Source organism: Arvicola amphibius, chromosome 12 (assembly GCF_903992535.2).
Source record: "Arvicola amphibius chromosome 12, mArvAmp1.2, whole genome shotgun sequence".
Classification (NCBI taxonomy): domain Eukaryota; kingdom Metazoa; phylum Chordata; class Mammalia; order Rodentia; family Cricetidae; genus Arvicola; species Arvicola amphibius.
The window spans coordinates 15,277,288-15,304,322 of record NC_052058.2 but is presented as its reverse complement, the minus strand read 5'-3'; the positions used below and the strand labels follow the sequence as shown (position 1 = coordinate 15,304,322).

At 42.3% G+C, this 27,035-nt stretch overlaps 1 protein-coding gene across 1 annotated transcript; it reads left to right on the top strand.

The window, feature by feature from the left end:
- The first annotated feature begins 1,406 nt into the window (after window positions 1–1,406).
- On the top strand, window positions 1,407–27,035 carry Sccpdh (saccharopine dehydrogenase (putative)). Its single transcript, XM_038349980.2, has 12 exons — window positions 1,407–1,723; window positions 3,869–3,981; window positions 10,465–10,545; window positions 14,262–14,391; window positions 15,098–15,147; window positions 15,614–15,744; window positions 16,688–16,805; window positions 17,742–17,861; window positions 17,960–18,016; window positions 24,185–24,296; window positions 25,807–25,888; window positions 26,769–27,035. The coding sequence occupies exons 1-12, from the start codon at window positions 1,534–1,536 to the stop codon at window positions 26,872–26,874; spliced, it is 1,290 nt and encodes a 429-aa protein (XP_038205908.1). The 5' UTR covers window positions 1,407–1,533; the 3' UTR covers window positions 26,875–27,035.

The window sequence follows — 27,035 nt, the reverse complement described above, 5'->3', positions numbered from 1 at the left end:
GGCATGAAGTGAGTAATTTTCTCTGCTTTGAGCCACAGTCATTGCCATCAGAATGACCAGCAGAGGCCCAGAGGCCTAAATCAATAGGCACAGCAGATTAAAGCCTGGGAATACACAAACTGCAAACCAAATAAGCATTTCCCTCTTCACAAGCTAATTTGTCAGATATCTTTTTTTATTACTATTATTGTTATTGATGTATGTGTGGGTGTTTTATGTCTACATCATGTAAGCGGGTGCTGCTGGGAATCGAACTTGGATTCTCTGGAAGATTATCCGATGTGCTTAATTGCTGAGCCATCTCTCAGACAGAAAACCAACTAAAGCATTTTAAAGGGGGAGGAAGAAGGGGGTTGGGAATATAAGGGTCACAAGCTTGTAATTCCTGGACTCAAGGGTGGCTGCAAGAGGACCCAGAGCCTGGGGCCATTTGGGATCCAGAACGTGTCTCAAAACAAAAGGGACAACAAAATGTTAAGCAAGTTTAAGACACACAAAAAGCAAAAACAAAACACCGAACAAACCACTCAACAATAATCAGTAATTTGGGCAGCCCTCAAAACCAGAACAGCTTCCAAGAAACCCAGAACAGCATTCAAGTCAAGTGAGATTTATAAAGCAAAACTGTAAATGGAGCAAAATAAGTGACTTCATCAGGCACGGGTCATTTAAATATAAACTGGCCCAGCTACTGTCCCCAAGGACATATTGCTATCTGTATAATAAATGCATCTCAATTAGCAGGGATGGGTTTGGTGTGTAGTAGCTCCCAGAATAGCTCAGTAGGTATAGGCAATTACTGCTGAGGCTGACATCTTGAGTTTGATCCCTGACTCCTGAAAGTTCTCCAGCTCCGACACATGTCCACAGACAAGACACACAAATGAACAAGTAAATGCACTTTTTTTTCCTCCTTAAAAAACCTAGTCCAAAGCAACTGTCTCTGACAAATTCACCAGCAGAAAGCCTGGATGACAGTCGAGGGCACTGAGCCCCGTCACCGGCGTTCCTTATTGCTAATACGCTTCACCTCCGCCTCCACCCGGGCTTCCCAAACACTCGGGGCCCACGGGCTTCCAGGGCTCCAGGGAGCGCTCAGCGTGGGCGACCCCTCGGCTGCCACTTTTCGCAATCCCCTGGAGAAGCGGGAATAACCGGCCCGCCCCGGTCCGGCCTCAGAGAGAACGCGACGCCTCGGGCGGCCAGAGCCGTGCGGGTCGCCGCGCCACGGGCAACATGGGTCGCCGGCCGCTTCTGTCAGCCAGCGACGCCGACTTGCAGCCCGAGCTCGACGAGGCCAACCGGCAGCACCCGCCGCCGGCCCGGGAGACCGCGCAGCCGCGGAGGCGCGAGGAGGCGTGGCCGTGGGCGTGGGCGTGGCCCGCGCGCGGGCCGAAGGGAGCCGAGCGCTCTCGGCGCGGCGACGGCGGCCAGGCCAGCGGCGGTTGCTGCGCCCGGTACTGGGGTCGCGGCCTGAGGCGCAGGCGCGGTGGACTCAGTCCGCCCCGGGCTGCGGCTCGCTGTGGACTCGTCATGGCGACGGAGCAGAGGCCTTACCACCTGGTGGTGTTCGGCGCCTCTGGCTTCACCGGCCAGTTCGTGACGGAGGAGGTGGCCCGGGAGCAGGTGGCAGCGGAGCAGAGCTCCCGCCTGCCCTGGGCCGTGGCGGGCCGCTCCAAGGAGAAGCTGCAGCAAGTGCTGGAGAAGGCGGCCCTGAAGCTGGGTAACGCGGCGGGCTGGGCAGCGCCGGGCTGGGCCGGGCGCATGTCGCCGGGGTGCGGCTCCCCGTGTGCGACTGCAGCGAACCCTGACCGCGGACGGGACGCCTGGCCTGGCCCCGGCCTGGCCCGCCCCTGAGTGAAAGAAAGAAAAGAAAGGCTTTTCTCCCCCAGTTTGGGGAGCCCCGCTGTCGAAATAAGAACTTTGGTAGCGCCTTGGTCCATCTCTGGCGTTCTGTTGGGTTTGGAGGGTTCTTGGTACTTTGGGTCGGAAAGAGAAATAAGCTACTGATTTCTCAGAGGTCCTTTGGAGTTTGTGTTTGGGAACGAGAAAGAAAGCTTGAGTTGTACCAATCACATTATAGTGCGCCTGTTTATTTATTTTGGTGATAAGGATTCATCAGCACCTCTGAATGTGCTAAGCACTGTGCTCCTGAGTTATCTCACTTAGCTACTCGTTTTATTTGTTGTGTTTTTGGTTTTTAGTTTGTGTTTTTGCGTGTAGAAATCCTCCCGCCGTCCTTATACTAATTGTTTGAGGCAGTGTAGGCTGGCCTGGACCAGGTGATCCTCTTTCTTCATCTTCCCAAAAGCTGACCTTAGCACTGCCACACCTCCTGCAGGCATTTTATTCTTCATAAAAATGTGGACATCCCGCTTTGCTTTTTATGTTTTGGAAATTTACTTATTCCTTCGACTTCTGTTCAACATGTATTTATTGAGTAGTGTTTTCCTTGCTAGGCCGGCTCCTGAGTTATGTCATGCACACTGGGAGTGAGAACACACACACACACACTTCTTCTAGTTCTAAGCACTTGACTTAGAACCCAATAGCCTTGGAGTTTGGCAACTAAATGTCCACCTAAGACAAGCCACACTTGTTCTGCATTCTTTCTATTTAATCTTGCAGTTCCACTAGAGCCTTGGCTAGAGTGAGAACACAGTCTTTTGTTCTCTGGTTAGACGTTTACGATTACAATGCTTAATGCTGCCACTGCTAACACGGAACGTTTTGGATGTTTACTTATTGTTTTCTGGAAAGTATATCATTGCTAAAATACATTCTTCCTTTTATTTTCCTTCGTCAGTGAGACTCTGTAGTAGTAGGGGTGGTGGTTCTCAACCTGTGGGTTGAGACCAGTTTGGGAGTAAATGACCCTTTCACAGGGGTCACCTGAGACCATAGGAAAACACAAGTACTCACATAACTTCATAACAGCAGCAAAATTACAGTTGTGAAGTAGCAATGAAAGTAATTTTATGGTTGGGGGTCACCACAACAAGAGGAACTGCATTGGGACGGAGGAGAACCACTGATCTATAGTTATAACCCATCTGCATTGCCAAAGTTTGGTGACTGGAGAGTAGGGGTTAATGGAGACTTGCATTGCTCTGTTGAGTCGATTGATTCCAGTTATTTCCTTATACACTTGAATGGTTTTATGTAGGCTGAACTACTTAACAATGAATTCACAGGGCCGGAGAAATGTCTCAGCAGTTAAGAGCATGTACTGATCTTGCTGAGGATCCATGTTCAGTTCCTAGCACCCAAGTTGAGTGATTCACAACCCCCTGTAACTCTGGCTTCAGGAAATACCCAATACCTCTGGTCTCCTTGGGCACCTGCACTGAAGTGCACATACATGCATACAGATACACACACATTAGAAAAATAATAGCCAGGTGGTGGTGGTATCCGTGGCACATGCCATTAATCTCAGCATTTGGGAAGCAGAGGCAAGTGGATTTCTGTGAGTTCAAGGCAAGTTTCAGGACAACCAGATCTGTTACACAGAAAAACCCTGTCTCAGATAAAACAAAAATAATTTAAAAAGTCTTTAAAAATGCTAAAAAGTGAATTGGCCTGAGTCCTCCTTAGTTCTCATGGTGTTGGCTCTTGATGGTCTCCTTCCACTTCCTATGATTAGATCGTATATAGTTGTGTAGTAGCTCGTTCTGTGATAGAAACACCCTGGTGTGGAAGACAGCAGTCACCCGCTCAGCACCTAAACTAGATCGTAAAGTTGTCATGGTTGGAAGCTTTAGTATGTTAGTACATTTAGTAACTTAGCAGTTACTGAGATAGAAAGGTGGTCTAGGAGGTCTCATATTGACATGAACTTGCTTGAAATGACTTTTTTTAACTTTAGGACGACCAACACTGCCATCTGAAGTTGGAATAATTATCTGTGATATCAGTAACCCAGCCTCACTTGACGAAATGGCTACAAAGACAGCGCTTGTCCTCAACTGTGTAGGACCTGTAAGTAATCAACCCTTCTTTGTGTCAGAACAAACAGCCCTTTCATTTCTAGCAAAAACTGGCATTTTCTATTCCAGAGGAACATAAGGGCAGAAGACTGATGACTTGTTTGAAGGCCTTGATTGCATAAGGGGCAGTCTTTTGATTGATAGGACCAAAGTCTTCCAAAATTGTGTCAGGCTTTTTGTGACACTGTTTTTGGAGAATATGCTGATGGGATCCCCCTACCCTACCCATCTCTTTTTTTAATATATATAAAGTTTGACGAACCAGAAAGATGAGTTCTGTCTCTAAGACCTATACAGTGGAAGGAGAGAATTGATTCTGAAAGTTGTCCTCTGATTTGCACACTTTCACCATAGCATGTGCACATGCATGTGCACACACACACACACATTAAACAAATGTAATTTTAAATCTTCAAATTCTTGTATTATTATATAGCATGTTAAAAGACAGACTAGGTAGAAACGAAAAGCAGATTAATTTATTTAATGTTTACTATATAAAAGTGTATTATTCTGGCAACCAGGACATAATCATGAACAGAAAATTCTGTGTGGTGTTTACAATTTTGTGGAGCAGATAGGAATATAATATTATAGAAGTAGGAAGTAGGAAGTCAGATGCATCAGAATAATCAGATATAGGAATTGGCACAATAGTTTTTCATATTCTACTCTCCCCCCCCCCCCATAGGGTTTCTCTGTGTAGCCCTGGTTGTCCTGGAACTCACACTGTAGACCTGTAGACCAGGCTGGCCTAGAACTCAGAGATCCGCCTGCTTCTGCCTCCTGAGTGCTGGGTTTAAAGGCATGTGCCACCAGCTCTCTTAGTCTCTCAAGACATGTTTCTAAGGAATTGACATTTGAACAGAGGTCAAGATGAAGGGAGAGAGAAAACTGGATGATTATTTGAGAAGAGCCCTGTTCTGTGGAGTAGTTACAGAGGTCCCAGATGAGCCTGTGTTTGGAAAGACTGAAGAAAGTGAGAGAAGATGCTGTGGCTGGATCTGGGGACCAGGCCGAGGTAGAATGTATGTAGCCAGGTGAGGGGGGGGACAGGCAGAGATGGGGGGGGGGAGAGAAACAGAGAATATGTATGAGGATATGTGGATACTCGTGACCCATCCAGGCTGAGGGAGAATATACGTGGAGCTAGGTCCTGTGCACTCTTAACAGGTTGTGTTTAGGAATTAGATTTTTTTTTTAAGGTGAGCAAGAGTTATTTAAGACCTCATTTTTAAGTTTTTCAGTTTCTGAGACAAAAAGTAGCTAAGGGACCAACAACAGGATGATCTAGGCCAGACAGACATGGAGGTAGTAGCAGCAGAGGTGGTTAAAAGTGGTTGGTGGTGTATGCTTGTAATCCAGCACTTTGGAGACCGAAGTTGCTTCTTTCTCAAGCTAGCAAGACAGAAAAAAAAAGTGATTGAAGTGTATTTTAGTATTTTCAAAGGAAAACAGCTCTTGCCCTTATATTAGATATTGGGTATGAAAAAGGTCACTTCTGAACTGGGCAGTGGTGGCGCATGCCTTTAATTCCAGCACTCAGGAGGCAGAGGCAGGAGGATCTCTGTGAGTTGGTCTACTTAGAGTTTCAGCCAGGGATAAACAGAGACCCTGTCTCTTAAAAAAAAGAAAAAAGAAAGAAAAAGGCCACTTCTAAATTTTTGACCTTTACAAGATGACTTGATAATATTTATTGATCTGAAGAAGCCATCATAATTGACAATATGTTGGAAAACCAAACATAAAATGTTAATGTTGTTTATATTTTTCTCGTTGTTAGCCAGCTTAGATTCTATCAAGTACATTGTTGTAATCACTGTAACACTGGGAACAATTCCTTTGTCCTTCTTTCTTCAGTACTATAGAAAACCCTAACCTAACAGAATTCCTCACCTGAACATGAGCCCGTCTGTGCCAATTCCTGCATTAAATCACACAGTTAGAAGCACTGTGTTACGTCCCGGACCCGAGAACGTCTGTTTCCCCTGCCTGTTCTCATCTACTCTGAAGCACATGGATGGCTCACACCTCTTCCTTTTCACTCTGACCCCATCCCTCACTTTTACCTGATTACTTTCCAGCTCCTCTCTGAAGGCGTAAGTCACAAACAGTCCCACACCAGTTTGGAATTATGATTAATAGAATGGTTATTTATTTAAAGGGGAAAAACTTACAGATCACGGTCCCAGCCAACAGCCCTCTGCGCAATCAGGAAGGGAACCTAGTCGCTGGAAGTGGAGCCAGAAGCCCGAGCGCTCGTGGAGGGAAGTAGCCGCATTTTTAAAAAGAGAGACCACGCCCCAATGGGCTGGTATCTCAGCGGCTATTGGCTGAAGGGGCGGAAGGAGCTCCCGCAACACCTCTCTTTTCCCTCCTCTTCTCCAGCCCTTCCTTTTTACCTTTGGATGGATATTGCTGTATAGCCCAGATTATCCTCAAATTCACAATCGTTCAGCCACAGTTTCTCCTGACTGCTAGGGTTATAGGAATGAGCCATTTTTCCTATGAAACTAGAAACTGCCAGGACAGAAGGTTTTTGTTTTCATGCTACCAGATCTGCATATTGACTTGTCTACCTCCACATAGCACCCTGACATGTCACAAGAGAAAACTCTTATGCCTCCATCTGAAGGCTTTGTTTACATGTTTTCTTATCTTTATTGAGTGGTATATTTTTTGTTTTTATCGGATTCTTTCTTTTTAAGATAATAGTGTTGTGGTATGTGTGCGCGCATGCTCGCAGGCCAGAAAAGGCCTGATCCCGGTGGCAGGGGAGTCCACAGTGACAGCATGGTTCATTCAGTCATTTTCTCAGGGGTTCAGGTGGTTATCAGGCCCCCGTTGGATTTTCTCTGTCAGCACTTATGTGGTTATATCAGTCTTCTTTTTAAAAAACCCCCCTTGATTTCATAAACCCTTCTTGCTCTCTGATTTTGTGCGTCCCTCTTTAAAGCGAGCTCCTTGGAAGCGCTCCTGTTGCCTCCCTGGCTCCTGCTCTGACCAGTCCTTCCAGGCCTGGCCTCTTCCAGGTCTCTGCAGATGCACTCACCTCACTTTCATCCTGAACCCCTCTCTCCATTTGTTCTGGAATTTTCTTCCTTTTCTTAAATTTTTCTTTAATTTTTAAGATATAATCTTATTTGATAACCCCCAGCTGTCCTGAAACTCATTATTAACTTTGGCTGTGTTTAGATTCATGGTAATCCACCTGCCTCAGCTTCCTGAGTGCTAGGATTACAGTTGTGAGCCATCACAACTGGCTCGTTTCCCCCATTCTTTACTTGATTTTTTAATTCTCTTCTAGTTTTTCTCCTACCTGTCAGGTTCATCTGTCTTCGGTGTTAGTCTTTGTATCTTGTCTCTCGAGTGCCTGAGGCTTCAGAGCTCAAGCAGACTCCTCTGTTAGAATGCGTAAGCAGCGTTAGGTAGCAGCAGGAGGAAAGAGCTAAATGGATGATGTATCACGGTGATGCCCTTGGTGTTATGGAACTCTCCCATGCTACTAAGAATACCACTTGTATCCTCTGTTTGGTATTTGACCACTTGACGTGACCCAGGTGTTAACCCACATTTCAATTATTAATAAATTATTAATACTTATAATTAATAAATAATTATAAACACAAACCAACTATTAATGACATTTTTATATCCTAAATTCACATAAATAAATGTTCTTATATTTATTCTCACACTCAGTGGATCATTTTATATACCCCTGGTGGAGGTCCACCTATCTGGGAGCCCACTGGCTTAGAACATGCAGTGTTGAGAACTGATTAGATCAAAGGTTATTTATTACTCAGGGGTCTAATAAAGAAAATCTCTATTTTATTTTTATTTATATGTATATGCATGTACACTGTGTGTAGGATCTTGTGGAGGCCAGAAGAGGGTGTTGGATCCCCTGGAGCTGGAGCTGCAGGAATTTGAAAGCTGCCTGATGTGGGTGCTTAGAACTGAACTTAGGTCCCTCTGCAAGAGCAGCAAGTGCTCTAACCACTGACTTCTCTCCAGTCCCAATAAAGAAAGATTCTTAACAGCATAGTAAAATAGAGATAAGTTAGTGGGAACTTTCTCAGATCACCCAGTGGATAAGTGGCTGCGTGGGACGAAACAGTGTAAGGAGCGTGTGTTGTGGCAATAGGAAAACGGGCACTTTCTTTTTTTTTTTTTTGTTTTTTTGAGACAGGGTTTCTCTGCGGCTTTGGAGCCTGTCCTGGAACTAGCTCTTGTAGACCAGGCTGGTCTCGAACTCACAGAGATCCGCCTGCCTCTGCCTCCCGAGTGCTGGGATTAAAGGCGTGCGCCACCACCGCCCGGCTAACGGGCACTTTCTTTAAAGAACTGTTGCTGTTTTTAAGTGGTTATTAGTGCTTCACATGTGGCTTGTTAGTATTTGTGGGTTTCACACAGCTGAGACATGGAGCTAGCCCAGCAGTGCGGAGGAGGAGGAGCTGGTCCCAGGTGGGGAAGCACACACCGCTGTGTGTGACATTGCACTGTCTTTAGAACTGCTTAAGAACTTGTGACAAGATAAGTGTAGACTTTAAATGTAGACACTGGACAGCTGGTAAAGGATTCTGGGTAGATGAAATAATATAATTGGGGGAAAAGGAGAGGTTGTATCAGACTTTTATTTTAAAATAATAATTTGATATTTCCTTGGAAATTGGCTAGATGGGTTACTGTGAAGTGATTGGGGGTTTTGTGTAGAAAATTAGGTGAGAGGTAATATAATGTGGTCTTGACAGATTTTTAGGAGACAGATTTGACAAAATTTGCTGACTTACAGGGGAGGTGGGTTGAAAGAAAACTTGCGGTTTCAAGCCTAAGCACAGTATGCAGAGTGATGCTGTTACTAAAGGAAAGACAGCGAATGTGAGTGCTGTGTGCCTGTACTGCTTCTCATCTGAGCAGCCCCATGGAGAAAGTGCTGCTGTTTTGGAGCTTTCTGTGCGTGTGCGTGTACGTGTGTGTGCATGCACGTGTGCCGTCTTAAAACCTTCCAGGAGACTTGAGTAATCCAGTACAGATGAAGTTCAAACTGCTGACTCACACTCCTGCTCCCTCCTTATCTGGCCTTGTATTTCTTTCTAAACTAATCTCTTACTACTTCTGACTCAACCAGCCTGTGCTTTTAGCTTTAATAGCTCTCTTTTCTTATATCTGTTCATATATTTTCACTTTTTTTTTCTTTTTCAATATAAATCCTTGTTCTTTTGGATCTAACTCAAGTAAATTACTTTTTATGTAAACTGACCATTTTATCTTTAGTTGGAGATTCCTCTTTATTTTTTTAAATAATTTATTTGTTTTATTCTGTGTGCATTGGTGTTTTGCCTGTGTGTATATTTGTTGTAAATGGAGGCTTTTCTCTGTCTTGACCAGGCCCACTGGACTGGTTTTCCTCCTGCCTGCTGGTCTCCACAACCGCTTAAAAGATAACCATACAGAGGCTTAACATTAATTGTAATTATTTGGCCAGTGGCTTAGGCTCTAACAATTAGCCCATTTCTATTAATCTGTGTATCGCCACATGGCTGTGGCTTACAGGTAATGCCCTGGTATGTGTTACTCTTTCGGTGGCTACATGCCATCTCCCCGACTCTGCTTTCTCTCTGTGTGTGTCTTTATTTGGATTTCCTGCCTGGCTCTATTCTGCGAAACATATTTATTCATCAACCAGTGAAACACATTCACAGAATACAGAAGGACATCCTACATCAGTCTTTCTGTGTGAGAGTCAGATCTTGGAGTTACAGACAGGTGTGAACTGCCATGTGAGTGCTGGAATTGAACCCAGGTCCTCTCAAAGAGCAGTCAGCATGCTCAGCCTCTGAGCCATCTCTCCAGCCTGTATGCCTCTGATTCCATTGTGCCTTTACGTGTAGTGAGGCAGTACAGTACAGTTACCTTATTTTTCCAGTTTATCAGTATGTTACTATTCTGTCCTACCGTGTGGGTCCCTAGCATTGAACTCAGGTTCTCAGGATTGACAGCAGGTGCTTTTACCTGACAAACTGTCTTATAAGCCCAGCATTTGATTTCTTGATAATTTAATACTGTACTTTCAAGAGTAAAGTGGCATTTAGCTTGTGAAATCTTGGTGTGTGTGTGTATGCACCATGTACAGTTATGGTCAGAGAACAACCTTCTGCCTTGTTTGAGACAGGGTTCCTTTTCTGTCACTGCACATATCAGGCTAGCCGTCCCACAAGCTTCCAGACGTCCTCTGGTTACCTCTCATTTCACCGTCAGAGCGCTGAGGTTATACACATAATGTTGTAGATTACAGACTTGCAATACCATGTCAGTTTCTTTACAAGGGTTCTGTGGGTTTGAACATAAGTCTTCATGCATGCTTGGCAGGTGCTTACAGACTGGGCCTTTTCCCCAGCTGTAAAATGACCTTTGGTTCAGTTAAGCTTATGAAGTGAGAATAATTCATTGGTTTTCTTTATTTCCCCAGTATCGATTTTATGGAGAACCTGTAGTAAAAGCATGTATTGAAAATGGAACAAGTTGCATCGACATCTGTGGGGAGCCTCAGGTATGTAAATCAAAAAGGAGAAAACAAAACTAGCAATCCATAATTGTTCTGTGAAGTGCAGGCATATTCAGTATCATTTTGTAGACATTTGGAAGCTGATGGCTACACTTCTAGGTTTTAGAGCTGGTGTTCTGTTCCTAGATCAAGGAAGAGCACTGGTCAGATCTTAGCTTCATTGTTCATCTTATGTTATTTCTCTGTGTGTGGATGTGCTGGTTTTTATAGTTACTGGATGCTATAAGCTGAATTATTAATAGAGTATGTTATAATGCTCAGACTGTGTCTCTTAGTAACTTTTTTGTTGTGATTTCCCTTTTTAAAACTAGGTACATTTCCAACATTACAGAAAAATAGATGTGAAGTTCCCTCACCTGGGCTGGGGAGGTAGCTTAGTTGGTAGAATGTTTGATTCACATGCACAAGACCTTGGGTTCCATTCACTGTAGTGCTTAAACTTGCTATAGTGGCACATGCGTAGCATCCTAGCTTTCTGGATGTGGAGGCAGGAGGATCAGATGTTCAAGGATATCCTATTCAAGCCCAAGATGGACTACAAAGTACCCTGACTCAAAATAACAAAAAGCAAAGGAAGCAGGAGGATCCTTGTGAGTTGAGGCCAGTCTGGTCTAAATAGCAAGTTCCAGGCCAGCCAGGGCTACACAGTGAAACCCTATTTAAAAAAAAAAAAAAGTGAGGGGAATCCTCTCAACTTAAAAGTTTTATATGAGGGCTGATGTAGGTTAGGCGATTAACTCAGTGGTAGGCCATGTACTTATTCTGTGTGAGGTTCTGAGTTCAGTCCCCAGCAAATGTGTGTATGTGTGTGTGTGTTATAATGTATATATTATATAATTAAATTTAAATGGTCTCATATTTAATGCTTGCCATTTGCCAAACACTGCTAAGCATCTTATATAACTCTGTGAATCATATCTGCACTTTCTTCTTCCCTATTTTGTAGATGAAAAAATTGAAGCTTAGAAGGTTAAGTAATTTGATCTTTGCCCTATACCTAGTAAATAGAAGTAGGATTTGGTCTGCCGTACTGTGGGAGTCCTGTGTTAACAGAACTAACCTTCCCTTACCACCTTCAGAATGTAAATTCATATGATCTACTGATCATCATCAGCATGCTGAATAATCTATGGTTAAAAATTATCAACTGGTGTTATAGATGGGAAGTACTAGGAAAGTTTGAATTATCAGAATTGGATGAGAGCAGAAAGGACACGTGGCTTAAAAACCAATTCTGTGTTGTTTAAAATAATCCAGAGAACAGAAAATGGTGACAGCCTTGTAAGTTATTTTATCATCTACCAAAGGAGTAGTGTCAGAGCTAACACGTCTGTACTTTGTCCGCCCCCCTCTCTTTCTCGTTCCCTTTGTCCCAGTCTCGCTTCTGGTTGTTTATTCACTTGGTGCAAAACAAGTCCAGAATCAGGGATTACCCTGGCACTCAGAACTGCCTCTCAGTCTGCTTTCCTAGCTGTGATGCATTTATAAAGTGTGTCCAGGGGGTATAGCATTCTTGGGGCTTCAGAGGCATTGAAAAAAGACCAGAACAAACAGACAGAAACACACATAACCTCCCTAAGCCCAATAAAGGTCCAGAATGTACTTTTAAAGATCCTGGACTTTTAAAGATTATTTTACCTTAAGTGTATGGGTATTTTTCCTGCATGCATGTCTATGTACTATTTGTGTGCCATGCCTGATAGCTGTGGAGGCCAGAAAAGGGTATCTAATACTCTGGAACTGGAGTTATAGATGGTTGTGAGTTGCCATGTGGTGCTAAGAATTGAATCTGGCTCCTCTGGGAGAGCAGCCAATATTCTTAACTGCTGAGCCCTCTCTCCAGCCCTGGAGAACTATTATATACCAATAAGGGAAATATAAAAATACAAACACAACCCAGTTTAGAACTAACGATGAGAAGATACAGAAAGGGTTGAGAATTTAGCTCAGTGCTGAGTTCAGCCCCCAGTACAAAAAATAAGAAAGAAAGAAGAAAGAAAGAAAAAAGAAAAAGAGTAAAAGATAAGAGACAAGAATCTCAGATAGGCAGCTGCCTTGCCCTCAGGAAGAGTGCATATCTCTACAGCACAGAAGCCTGACACACAGGCCTCAGCCAGGTGTCTAACGTTGACACGAACACAGGGAAGCTCAGCTAACAAGATGGCTCAGTGAGTGAAGGTGCTGGACGCAAAGCCTAGTGACCTGCATTTGATCTCTGGATCTCATGTAAGGGTGGGTGGAAAGAACTGACTCCACACACACAGTGACACATGTGTCACTACCTCATGCACGTAGACACACGACAGTGAACTTAGAAATGTAAGTTAATACGTTATGTTGTCTTCCTAAACTAGTTTAATCTTAAGAAAAACAGCAGAAAATTCTAGTAGATAGATAATCTACAAAATTGCTGATCTGTGTTCCTCAAAACAACCAAGATTGTAAAAATAAATGAAAACACAAAAAACTGTTTTTGCCAAAAAGAGTCCAGGAAAACTTAACATCTACATGTGATGTGGTATTCAGGATGGAATCTTGGGACAGAAAATGAACATTGGGTAAAATCTACAGGAACAAATTAGGAATAAACTTTAAACCAGGCTTGTAATCCCAGCTACTCAGTAAATTGAGGCAGGAATATCAAAAATTCAAAACCTGCCTCAGATAGAGTGAGCTCAGGACCAGCCTTGGTAACGTGGTGAGACCCTATGCCAAAATGAATAGTACAGAGGGATAGGGAGTAGCTCCAGTGGTAGAGCACTTGCCTGAGTGTGTTCCCTAGTACTGCCATTAACAAAGGGGTTGGAGAGGGACTGGAGACATGGCTTGGTGGTTAAGAGGACTTCTTCCAGAGGACCTGGGTTTGATTCTCAGTACCCACATGGTGGCTAACAGCTATAGCTCCAGTTCCTGGGGAATCTCATGCCCTCTTCTGACGTCCATGGGCACCAAACACACATGTGGTACATAGACATACATGCAGGCAACACACACACATATGCAAAATGAAAGTAATTTTTTTAAATAAAAGGGTTTAGTTACCAGTGTATTAGTTTTGGTTCATTATTTCTAACAAATGCCAGTATAAAAAGTGTTAATGGGAGAAACTGGGTTTCAGTTAACATGGAGCTCTCTAATCTTTTTTTCCCCTATAAATCTAAGTCTGTTCTAAAATTTGGTTTGGCTGAAGCTGTATCCAGTGATAGAGCCCTTGCCTAACATAGCAAGCCCTGTGTTCAATCCTAGCACACAACAAAACAAAACCCACACAGTTTGGACAGGGTCTGAACAGGCATTCCTCTGCCTCTGTCACCCCTCCACATGTATAGATAACGTCTTCTGCCCCTTCTAGCACCCCTCCCCATGTATAGATAACGTCTGGAAAGCTCATTTGGGTAATACAGTCTGAACAAGTTTTTTGATTTAAAAAAATTATGACAGGTATTACCTCATAGTCAAAACACATCCTAAGATAATCATCTTTTTTAGTTAGACGAGCACATTCCCTGTGCTTTCTGTTACATTGTGGCTTGGGGTTAGTATTTGCAGAATATGTGAAAACCATTGGACAGTTAGTACCGCTTTGCAGATCATATGTTGTTATTTCCAGTTTAATGGCTTTGTCTTGAAGAGAAATCATTTAATATTGATCTAGGTGTTTCTATAAACTCTGATTCACATTTTTGTCCTGGATTTTTTAGTTTCTGGAACTAATGCATGCGAAGTATCATGAGAAAGCTGCAGAGAAAGGGGTTTATATCATTGGAAGCAGTGGCTTTGACTCCATTCCAGCAGATCTAGGAGTGTTATACACCAGAAATCAAATGAACGGTAATTACTGGTTAATAAGGGTACTTAAATCTCACAGCAGAAGAACCTCTTGTTTGTAGCCGTGATGAACTAGGCCAGTGCTCTCTTTACCCTGAGCTACATCATCCCTAGCCCAGTTATATATGCTTTTATCTTAACAGCTTTAAGTATTTTTTTGTCTTTGTTTTTTGTGGTGCTGGGAATTGAACTTAGGGCCTCACACATGCTAGGCAAGAGCTCTACCACTGAGCCATATTCCCAGCCCATGTTTTAAGTATTTTAGAAGCCACCACAAGGAGTATTTAGTGTTTTTCTGAATATTTGCAGTAAATTTCAGTTACTTCTGAAAGGTCCTGGAAAACAGTGGTGTTTAAGGCAGAATCATTGCCACTGAGGTCTGTAATGAGCCTTCCAGGGTGAGCAGGTTGAGCTGTTGTCTATCTGGAGAAAAGTCTTAGCATTGTTAATTTAAATGCTACAGGAGAGTTTGTCAATACTACCAGTTAGAGTCATGCTAAAGTCTTCTTTCTGGGAGTTCTTCTGGCCTTAACTGTTTTGATCTGTGGATAATAACATAATAAAACTGTTGTCTGTGCAGATTTTCAGATTTTTTTCAGCTGTAAGCTTAATAAAAATATCCCCACCTAAATTTACAGTTTATTTCTTGTTCTGGTTGAGCAATGGAGATTTGATTTGATCTGACCTTTACCATCTCTTACTCCTCTAGGTACTTTGACTGCTGTGGAAAGCTTCCTGACTATCCACACAGGACCGGAGGTCAGTGTCCTGTTTTGGCTCTCTTTTCAAGCTAATAAGAAAAATATTTTGCAAATGATACATGGCTCTCAAAAAAGATTTAGACTTAATTTTATGTGTTTGTCCTTTTTAGTGTGAAAGTCACTTAATTTTAGAAAGTTAAGATAGTGAATTATTCTGATATATTAGCATGAATTATTGTGGTCCCTCTGCTGAGACATCTATCTGTAATAAAAATCAGTTCAGAGGACTGTCAGATTAGTGCCAGTCAGCATGAATAATCGGGAAAGAAGAACGAACTTGTGTTGGGGTAAATGGTGATATAACCAAGTCAATGGGTATTATCACTGCCTAGTCAGCCGTGAAAATTCATGTCAGGATTATTAATTGCACAAATGGAGGTGGAATGTAATAACTCTAAGTTACTTGATCTTACCTTTCAGTAATTACCCATAAGACATGTTTAACTTGTAGAATATTTTCTTAGGGGTTATGTGTTCATGATGGTACCTGGAAGTCAGCAATCTATGGATTTGGAGATAAGGGTACTTTAAGAAAACTACGGAGTGCATCCTGTCTGAAACCTGTCCCAATTGTTGGTTCAAAGTTGAAAAGAAGGTATATTAATTTAAAATCTATTCTTTACTATTTTTAGTCTATGTGTTGCATTCCCATTGGCTGGCTATTGATGCTTTTTCTTTGTTTGGGTGGTTTTTTTGTTTCATTTTGTTTTTTGAGACAGGGTTTATCTGTGTAACAGTCCTGGCTGTCCTGGAAGTCACTTTGCAGACCAGGCTGGCTTCAAACTCAGAGATCTGCCCGCCTCTGCCTCCCGAGTGCTGGTATTAAAGCCATGTGCCACCACCACCTGGCTGGCTATTAATGTTTTACTAGGAAAAGCTTGGAGATGCTTTTGATAAGTTCCAAATTATTTTCAAAATTAAAATTTAGCTAGCATGTTATACTAAATTTAAGTACTTAATATTACTTTACACACATACTTTTTTCTGAATTTTATGGCACATCATTGTCACCATCAAAATTAAATTACAGTTCCAATTTATGTTATAAAATTACATCTTAGGTGGGTGGTGGTGGCACATGCCTTTAATCCCAGCACTCAGGAGACAGAAGCAGGCAGGTCTCTGAGTTTGAGGCCATCTTGGTCTACAGTATGAGTTCTAGGGATAGAGAAAGTCTGTCTCTAACCAGCCTTCCCCAAGTGATCATTTAACATAATCAATGTGAGTGGCCCTTGTATGTGAGAACTTTAGCAGATGAGATGTGAGAGTTGCAGAGGATAAGTGAGAAGCTGATGGGATCAAGCACTGCATGTATGTGTGGGCAGTATGAAGAATAACAAAGTATCATTGTTACTTCTATAGGTGTATGCATGGAGAACAAAGAAAACTACTAGAAACAATTTAATTAAGGCACACTCTTTGCCTTATTGTTATTAATCACCCCAAGAAAGGTTTCTGATTTTTTAAATCTGGAAATATATTAGCTGAAGTTGAAGTGATTGGAGGAAATGCAACACTTTTATGATTCTGTCGTGCAGGTGGCCAGTTTCCTACTGTAGAGAGCTGAACTCATATTCCATTCCTTTTTTGGGATCTGATATGTCTGTTGTGAAGAGGACTCAGCGTTACTTACATGAAAATTTAGAAGAATCCCCAGTAAGTAAACATGGCCTATTGATTAATAAGGAGTAAGCCTATGTTTGTCTTAGTTCCTCAATAAGTTAATATCTTAAGATTTTGATGTCCATGTTTATAAATAAAAAAAGAGTTTGTAAATAATGTGTATAAGGTTAGATCATGGCCATGGTACTAGCCTTGTGTATGATTCAAATCTGGCCTGCTGCAGAGTCAGCAAAAACCACCCAGCTCTTTCTGCTTCATGTTTCAGCTGCTAGAAGTTTTTTTTGTAGTGAGTTTTGGAGATGTCTTGGCCCCCTCCCTTGGGTCTCCTTTCCCCTGCTAGAATACCAGCATACTCCTTTTGGTGAAGTATTTTATTGTTCATACTGAGATGTCAAGGGGAAACTATCTCAGGTTAAAAAGTGGAGAATGAACTAGATATGGTGGCTTATGCCTGTAATTTCAGCATTCAGGAAGCTGAGGCAGGAGGATTTATATGAGTTCAAGGCCAGCCTGGGCTACATAGTAAATCCAGTGGTTGTAGTCATTGGACTACATAGTGAGTTTAAGACTAGCAACCTGGGTTACAGAATGAGACCCTACCGCAAAAAAGAGAAGAGGAGGGGAGGGGAAGGGAGGAGAGGAAAGGAGAGAAAAAGAAAGGGAAGGGAATGGAAGGTGAAATAAAGGGTGAAATGTATTGTCTCTTAGGGAGAGCAATGATGTATTATTAGAAGACTCAGATAAATTGTAGATTATATGAACTTTGGTGTTCAAGTAGAGCAAGATAATTGCCATTTGTAACAATTCCTTTAAAACATAGGCCCTAATGTCATGTTCTGAACAAACTTTCAAAATATAATGCAGACATTAAATGGAAAGTACTTTGTTCACGGTTTGTAACTAAAGAAGCGTAGCGCAGACACTATTCTTTGTACTAGGTTAATACTTGACTTTGTATTGTACACCTAGGTTCAGTATGCTGCTTACGTAACTGTGGGAGGCATCACCTCTGTTATTAAGCTGATGTTTGCAGGACTTTTCTTTTTATTCTTTGTGAAGTTTAGCATTGGAAGACACCTTCTCATAAAAGTAAGTAAGCTTTTTTATAAAATAAGAGCTCTAGAAATATTCCCATGAAGCTTTGAAAATATGACTAAGTTTGTTTTTTTGTTTTATTTTTCTTTTAGTTCCCATGGCTCTTTTCGTTTGGTTATTTTTCAAAACAAGGTCCAACACAAAAACAGGTAATAGTTTTTTTATGTCTAGGTCTCTAAACTTTCCATCCTTGTGTTGGGGGTGGGGACGTCAGAGATAGGGCTCCTCTAGGTTCCCTCATTGTTTTTCTGCTCGCTGTGCTCTAGTCTTGTCTCGTCCCTAAAGGTTGGAGGTTCCCGGGAACCATGGTACTCGTTCCCAGCAGAGCTCTGAGCAGGGTTAGGGCACACGTCTACCTGTAGCAGTTCCACATCCTGTGGATACTTGAAGTTCAGTGTGCCAAAATCTAGAGTTCTTTCTCCTGACACATCCTCTATAGTTTATCTTGTTCGATGGCACTACCCATTTCTCCAGCCTTAAGCAGGTGTCATTATAGATTTTCCTCTAGATGTATCTCATGTGCCTTGGTTCAGACCCAGTTTCCTTTTTTTTTAAAAAAAAAATCGAATTATAAAATATACAAAACAAAAATTTTCATTTCTCATTATTGAGTGGTATTAAGTACATTTGTATTTTTGTGCAACCTCCACACCCTCCATCCACTTTTTTTTGTCTTGTAAAACTGTACCATACTCTTTAAATAGCCACTCTCATTTCCTAGTTCCCCCAGCTCCCCAGGAACTGTCATTTTATTTGCTATTACTAGATAGTTCATATTAATGGAATCATAAAGTACTTGTCCTTTTGTGTCTGGCCTACTTCTCTTAGCTGTAGTCCTCAAGGTTCATCCAGGGTATAACATGTTAGAATTTCTTCTCCTTTTAAGAGTGAATGGTTAACTCACTGTATGTATATGCTACTTTTTATTTATCTATGGATGGATATGGATTATCTTCCAGCTTTTACCTGTTGTGAGCATGCTGCTATGAACATGGATGAACACATATCTATGTAAATTGTGCTCCAGATATTTTTTAGCTATGTATTCAGAAATAGAGTGCCTGGGTTACATATTAATTCTATTTTTAATTTTTGAAGAACTGTTAACTCTTTGATAAAATGGCATTACTTAGCTCCCATTATTACTTCAGTATTCTGCCTTCTCCATAGCCTCATCAACTTAGAAAGATTATTATTTTTATGTAGTGTTTATTTATTTATTTATTTATTTATTTGAGACAGGGTTTCTCTGCAGCTTTGGAGCCTGTCCTGAAACTAGCTCTTGTAGACCAGGCTGGCCTCGAACTCACAGAGATCCGCCTGCCTCTGCCTCCCGAGTGCTGGGATTAAAGGCGTGCGCCACCACCGCCCGGCTCTTATGTAGTGTTTATATCTGTGTAAATATATGCTATGTGTGTGTGTGTGTGTGTGTGTGTGTGCCCCTGAATTAGAGTACAGATAGTTATTAGTTGTCTAACAGGAATGCTGAGAATGAACTTGGATCCTCTGCAAGAGTAGCAAGTGCTGTTAACTCTGAGCTGTCTCTCCAGCCCCCTTACCAACTGTGCTTACTTTTCTCCCTTACAGCAGCCATCTAGTGGGTATGCATTGGTATCATGGTTTTGGTTTTCATTTCACTGATGACTGCTGTGATTGAACATTTTGTGTATCTTCTTTGGAGAAATGTCTATTCCTCTTTGTCCATTGTTAGTTTGGATAGAAGATCTTACATATTTTCTAAATAAACATCTCTTATCAGATGATGATCTGCAAATATCTTCCATTCTGTGTTGCTTTTTTTTTAAACTTGCTGTTTTAGGCCTTATCCTTGGACTAAGCTTTTCATGTGTTTTTCTTGTGTTTCTAATCCATGTTCCCACTGCTGTCCAAAAGATATAACACATACAAAAATTTGGCCTTGTTAATCGCCTTGTTTAAAACACTTCTGACTCACTGCTTCTGGCTATTTTGCAGAGGTTCTGAATTTGAATCACGTCTGAGTCTTCTTTTTTCTAGTAGAATTAACCTAGCCCACACTAGGTAGATCTGGAGAGGGGCCTCAAAATACAGAAAGCAGTTTTCAATTTCCAGAGAGAATCCTGAGCTGATGACTAAAGATTCCTACCGAGCATTGAGGTTTTCAGAAGCCAGCCTCCCAGTGATGCCGGAGCACTGAATGGTTGAGATCACTTCTGTGGAGGCAGAAAGCTCCTGGTCAGGTCTGGGCGGCCTGTGTGTGCACTGCTAGAGCACTGCTAGAATGAATTCCTTCCCGAGCTTTGAGGCCACCTTGGGCCCCTCATGATCTGGTTCTGGATGGTTTCGTTTTGTATCCACCTCTGATTACTTGGAGCAGCAACTCAGAAACCATGTTAAAAATAGTTCTGAGGCTGAATGTGTGCCTAGCTTGAAGGACTATGGTATGATCATATAGTGTATGTGGCACACACGGCAGTGGAGGGTCAGGTGTGTCCTGTGTGTCCTGACTTTGTTTGTACCTTTTGAATAATATTTGCCAGATGCAGCGTCCTACTGTGTCCCTTCTTGCTTTTAATTAATGCATTCTTTTTCTGGAATTTTCTCTCTTTAATACATTTGTTTGTGTTTTTTTTGTGTCTGTGTTGTGGGTACCATGTGCCACAGTATGTATGGGAGGTTAGAGAGCAGCGTGCTGGAGTTGGTTCTCTCCTTCCACCGTGTGAGCCCTGGGGAATGAGTGCATGCGACTGGACTTAACAGTTTATTAAAGTGTGTCTTGCCAGACAGGGTAGCATACATCTCTTACTGAAAATCTGGGAAATCCTAGAGAGTTGCCATATATTTCTAGGAGAAACAGGGTCCCTCCTGAGGCTCTTAATCTCAATAGTGAAAATATTTAAGAATGGAATCAGAAGAAAGCTCAAGGAAAAATTTTTTAAAGACTTGGATCATATTCTTTCCCTTACCCCAAACTCCTCCCAGATCCTCTCCTCTTCCCATCCCACCCAATCTTATGTTCTCTCTTGCTTTCTCTCAAAACAGAATAGGAAATGATAATCAAATAACAAAAAAGAACCAACAGGGCAAAGAAAAAACAAAAACGAAAAAGTCACCCACCCACTAAATGGAGTCAGTTTTGTATTGGCCAGTTACTCCTGTGCCTGCCTTAGAGTGTGGTTGACATACACAGGTACACTCTATTGCAGAAAACTGATTTTCACTTCCCCTGTATCTATCAATATCAAATAGCTTCATAGTTGGATTCTTAGGGTTGGAACGTTGTGCCCACCTCCCCTTCTCGGTTTGAACCTGCATAAGTTCTGTCAGTTCTGTCAGTCTCTGAGTTCATATGTGTCTCAGTTCCATTGTATCAGGAAGAGACTGCTTCCTTGGAATAATCTACTACCTCTGGCTCCTGTAATCTTTCTACCTCTTCTTCCACAAGGATCCCTGAGCCTCGAGGGGAGGGGTTTTATGAAGATGCTCCATTTAGGATGGAGCACTTCAGCATCTCTTACTCTGCACACTGTCCAGTTGTGGGTCCCCCTCAATCCCCATCCACTAAAAGAAGATGCTTCTCTGATGAAGGCTGAGTGATGCCCTGATGTTCCCCATCTGTCGATTGTCCTTCCTGCCTCACAGTGCAAGTCTCTCCAGACACACTCAAGGATGATTTTGTTAGAGGCTAAAAGAAAAACCTGAAGGGTAGCAAGCTGAAGTCACAGCCTCCACCCTGAGGAAAGTGGGAAGAAAGCCATTTAGTTAAGTTGGCATGGAGGCCCACCACATGGCAGGAAGAAAAGTTTTAGAGAAAAAATGTGGCCCAAATGTTGGGGAAAGCATGCTTTGAGAAAAGATGAAAGAAGGGTGTGTCTTAGGATTTCTGTTGCTGTGAAGAGACACCATTACATGGCAACACTTATGAAAAAAACATTTCATTGTGTTGGCTGGCTTACAGTTCGGAGATTTAGTCCAATACTGTCATGGTGGGAAGCAAGGAAACATGCAGGCAGACATTGTGCTGGCTACATCTTGTTCAGAAGGCAACAGGAAGTGGTCTATCACAGGGAGCAAAACTTGAGCAAAGGAGACCTCAAAGCCTGACCCTCAAGTGACAGACTTCCTCCAGCAAGGCCACACCTACTCCAACAAAGTCACACCTCCCAATTGTGCCATTTCCTGTGGGCTTAGGGGGGGGGGGCAATTGCATTCAAACTATACAGGGTGGGGAAGGTAAACTTTTCTGAGTAATTCACAAGAGTGGGCAGATTTGATGGAACTACATGATGGCAGTATAATCAAGGAGATTCTGGGAAGAAAAGTATGGTGTATCATTAAAGGGATAATTATTCCTCCTATCTCCTTTACATGATTTAAGGTGAACCCACCTTCCTGAGATGTGGTCCCTTGACCAGGCAATTGACAGGTCCAACTGGATTAACTCTGCTTTGTGTAGCTTGGAATATTCTCCATCCAGGCCACAGAAATGACCTTCCCTAATGGGCTATACTGTAAAACATTTATCATCCCAGCACATGGGGGCTGAGGTAGCATGACCATGAGTTCTAGTCTGCCTTGGGCAACATAGTGAGACCCTATTTCAAATACACAAAAATAAGATATGAGGCTGGAAAGATGGCCTAGTGGTTAAAAACTCTGCTACTTTTGCAAAAGAAGTGCGATTAGTTCCCAGCCCCATGTGGTGGCTCACAGTGGTGGTCTGTAACTCTAATTCCAGGGGATCTGATGCCATCTTCTGCCTCTGCTGGAGCCAGGGATACATGTTGTAGAAATGTAGGCAAATGTTCATACACTTAAAATGATCTTTAAAAAAGACATATATACATTTAAAAATCTTGCCCTTTGCCCCAGAGATTTGATATGCCATCTTCTGAACTTCTGCTAGTCCATATCTCCTTTTGTTGTTAAATGTCCTGTCAATGCATTGTAAGAAAGGACCTATTATATTTACATCTCAGGACCTAACCTATTCTCTTGACCCTTAGTTATACTTAGTCAAAGTGTATTAAACTTGGCAGAATCTTTGTCGCTCTTTTCATAGGGTTAGTGATGGTAAAAAGATGCTAAGAGCCCGTCTGAACGCAGTGCCTGAGCTGATTTCTGACGTCTTCTCAGCGGTTGCAGTTCTGCTCACTGCTTGCTCTTTGTGCCTTGTCACCTAGACTCTAAACCACACAGCCATGCTCTGTGCTCCTGACGTAAACATTAACACCTTTTCTTGCCAAGGTCACTAGTGCTGCCATTCTTTAAAATCACTGTGTAGGAATCATCCTAAAATTGTTTTCCTTTTAATTATGTGTATAGGTATATGCGCATGAGGGTGCCTGCGGGGCTAGGAGAGAGCATCGTATCTCCTGGAGCTGGAGTTGCAGGCAGTTGTGAGCCACCCAGCACAAGTGCCAGGCACAGCAGCAAGTGCTCCCAGCACTGAGCCATCTCTCTAGCCCTCATCCTCCTGTTACCCATTCCTGTCACCTTCCCTTCGCTAACATCACACCAATCATAAGAATTTATAGTTCAGAGAAGGCATTTTTGCCCCGTGTTATAAGATGATACATATGGCAGAGAATACATTGATGTGTTTATCTGTTAAAAATATCTTGTAAAAAAAATACCTTGTGCATGCACCAGGCATGGTGGTGCACACCTTTAGCCCCAGCACTTGGGAGGCAGAGGCAGGCAGATCTCTGCGAGTTCAAGGACAGCCAGGAGTGTTATACAGAAAAGCTCTGTTTTGAAAAACAAAACAAAACAAGCCCATGTGTGTGGAGAGCTTCTCTGACTCTCCTCCACTGTGCCATTTTGCTTTTCATAACATGAGGCAAACAGTTGCTGTGGTGCTGTCAAAGGTGTGAACAGAAGGCTGGCAGAGCCGACAGTCACCAGGTCTGCCCAGAAAGCTCAGAAGGCTAAGTGGATATTATCCCTAACCTGCCACCCCAGGGTTAATCAGTGCTGGAAGAGTGGTCACAGTTGGCCATTGATGTTTAATAGTAAAAACCTGGTTTATGATACCGTGCATCACAAAACCTTCAGAAGGAAAGGAGAATATTTTGTGGGCCATTGTCTGTCTGTGTGTGTGTGTGTGTGTGTGTGTGTGTGTGTGTGTGTGTGTGTGAGAGAGAGAGAGAGAGCGCTTAGCATTATTAGTGTTCAAAATCAGTACTTTTTAATAGAAATAACTAAAAATCTGTCACAGGATTTTGAGACCCATTAAATTTAGTGAGAAAAAAATGCCTCATGTGAAGGACAGAGGGTCTCTTGTGTTCTAGAAGGAAACCTGTCACTAAGCACAGCGTTTGCTTTTTCTTTCCCAGATGGATAGCGCATCATTTACAATGACGTTCTTCGGGCAAGGATACAGCCACGGTTTTAGTACTGATAAGAACAAACCAAATATCAGAATCTGCACCCAAGTGAAAGGACCAGGTACTGTGCATACAGCAGAAGGATGGTTCAGGGTTTTACACGGTCTTAGACTTTAAAGTGGTATGTTTTAGAACTACATCTGCATGGATTAAGTATTTTGAAATTATTCTGTCTATAGATGGGTTGACATTGTTATTAGCCAATTTTATTAACACATCTAACCTTTTTTATGATAATAATTCAAATTTGAGAATGGCAAATTTTATTATTAATAAGAAAGTTAGCTGATATGTTTACCTGCTACAGTATCTTAGTGTAATTGTTTATGAGTCAAATCTTTGGCCCAAGGTTTCCAATTCTGTGAATAGCTTTATACACATTTTATAAAGGAGCATAATAACTTGTGATGGGTTGTTAAGTGTCCATTGCCCATAAGACTGAAGAACTTTCTAGATAGAGCACTGTGCAGACAGGCCCTCATGCGACACAGGAGAAGTGTGCATCACCAGTCTCGTCAAGGCAGGTGACAGGTTTCTGCATCACTTTGATTTACAGCTTGGCTTTTAGACGGTGTTGGCAGGACTGTAAGTGCTGGTGTCTCACTTCATTATAGACTGAGTTACTGGATGCAGTCAGTTTTTATTGTTTTCATTTTATGTACACTGGTATTTTCTCTGCATGTATGTCAATGTGAGGGTGTTGGGTCCCCTGGAACTGGAGTTACAGGTAGTTGTGAGCTGCATGTGGGTGCTGGGAACTGAACCTGGGTCCTTTGGAAGAGCAGCGGTGCTCTTACCTGCCGAGCAGTCTGTCTAGCCCCCATGGTGGTTTTTTTTAAGATACTGAGTTAAGTGTGGAAGGAGGGATCAGTTTAGAGGACTAACAGAGATGAGAGGCCTCAGCAGTGTGGGTGGTGAGCCCTGGCTGAGAGTGACTGGCTTAGCTGCTGCTTGGCTTTAGCTTTGTGAGACCAGGTGACATGACGCATGGTTATTGCCCTGCCTGTGAAGTGGAGATGGAATGGTGTTGCTCACATACAACTGTGGTGCAAACCGATTTTAGTTCTTAAGCACTTAGTACAAGCAGTTCCTAATGGTAAGTACAGGTGGGGAGCTGTAACCTGGAGATCCACATTGGAATTCTCCAAAATCAGACCACTGTGACTGTTGAACACCAAGAGCGACACAAGTGCAGGGTTCTGCATAATGTCAAATTTCAGGTGTGCTCAAAATATTTTATAAGATTATCTTCAAGGCCAGGCATAGTGGTACACGCCTTTAATCTCAACATTAAGGAAGAAAAAAGCTGGCAGATCTCTGAGTTCCAGGCTGGCACTGGCCAGCCTACATAAGACCCTGTTACAAAACAAAACAGGCTAATAATTTTAATGTATGTGTCTGTACAGAAGTCCCAAGCAGTTTGGATAAAGGATATTCCACGTGAACTACATAAATGTTAATCACTTTTGTTAAGAGGCCAGAATATTTATTGGTAAAAACTTCTGTGCTAGACATGAGGTACACTATTGATTATGGTGATGCTCACTTCATGAACTTTTTTTTTTCTGCAGAGGCTGGATACATCGCTACCCCCATAGCCATGGTTCAGGCTGCCATGACTCTTCTGAATGATGCCTCTGACCTACCTAAAGGGTAAGTTTTGCTTTCTTCTAGTGAGAAAGTGTGTTTTCAACCATGTGACAGTTTAGCTACTTTTGAGTTGATTTTTTTTTTTTTTTGAGTTGATTTTTAGTCTTGGGTCTACACACAAGTTTTTGTGTTCCTTTGGACCAAATAAATATTAAAGCAATGCCAAAGACAGTTCCTTATCTGCCTTTGGTGGATTTACTGTGAAGGTGAATAAGAGCCATATAAGCTGGCTAGCAGTGTTATCCGCGGCTCCGCATCAGTGCTGAGTATACATACACCTTGGTGGCAGGGGAGCCTGGCTGAGTGGGGGGGTGCACATGGAACACTGAGTCATGCAGCGGTGCCTGTGGAATGTGCTGAGGATTTAGTTGGTGCCCTTGGGACAAAGCCAACCTCACCAGGGCACAGAATCCCATGACTGAAAAGCAAATCAGGCATAACCTATAACTCAAACAGTATTAATACAGATAGATTTGGAGTGTTAGAAAATGTAATTAAAATTTTCTGGTACTCATCATTGGCATTTTTGCAAATTATTGGTCATTATGTTAAAGTTGATGAAAAAGAAGTTTAAGTGCTGTTTAATAATAGTTGGCCAGCTGAATGAATCCCATTCGTGGTTTTTAGTCCTCTTGAGTGAAATCTCAGCTGTGCGATGCTCAGAGCCCCTTGAGCACACCTGTAGTATGGAAGTCTCATGAGAAACAGCCATGCTCTAATTTCTTTGAAGTAAATGCCATGTGCTCATTTAGCTGGTTTTAGGGATGGAGCCAGAAGTGGCTAACAGGGAAGAACTGGTTTTCAGGAGTTGTGCAGTGACTCAGTTGACAGTCATCTTAGAGAGGAGCCACAGGCACTGTGTTCTCTTGTTACTGTTTTACAGGGGCGGTGTCTTTACACCTGGAGCCGCTTTCTCCAGAACAAAGTTGATTGACAGACTCAACCAACATGGCATTGAATTTAGTGTCATTAGCAGCTCTGAAGTCTAAACATTCGAAGATTAACTGAATCATAAAATGCACGAACAACTTCTGTATTTGCTATTATGTGAAATTCTTCTATAAACCTATCTGACTGTATGTGGAAGACTCAAGTCTAAATGTCAAGTCTAAATATCTATGCATTAAAAGCAGGAAACTATACTAGCTTA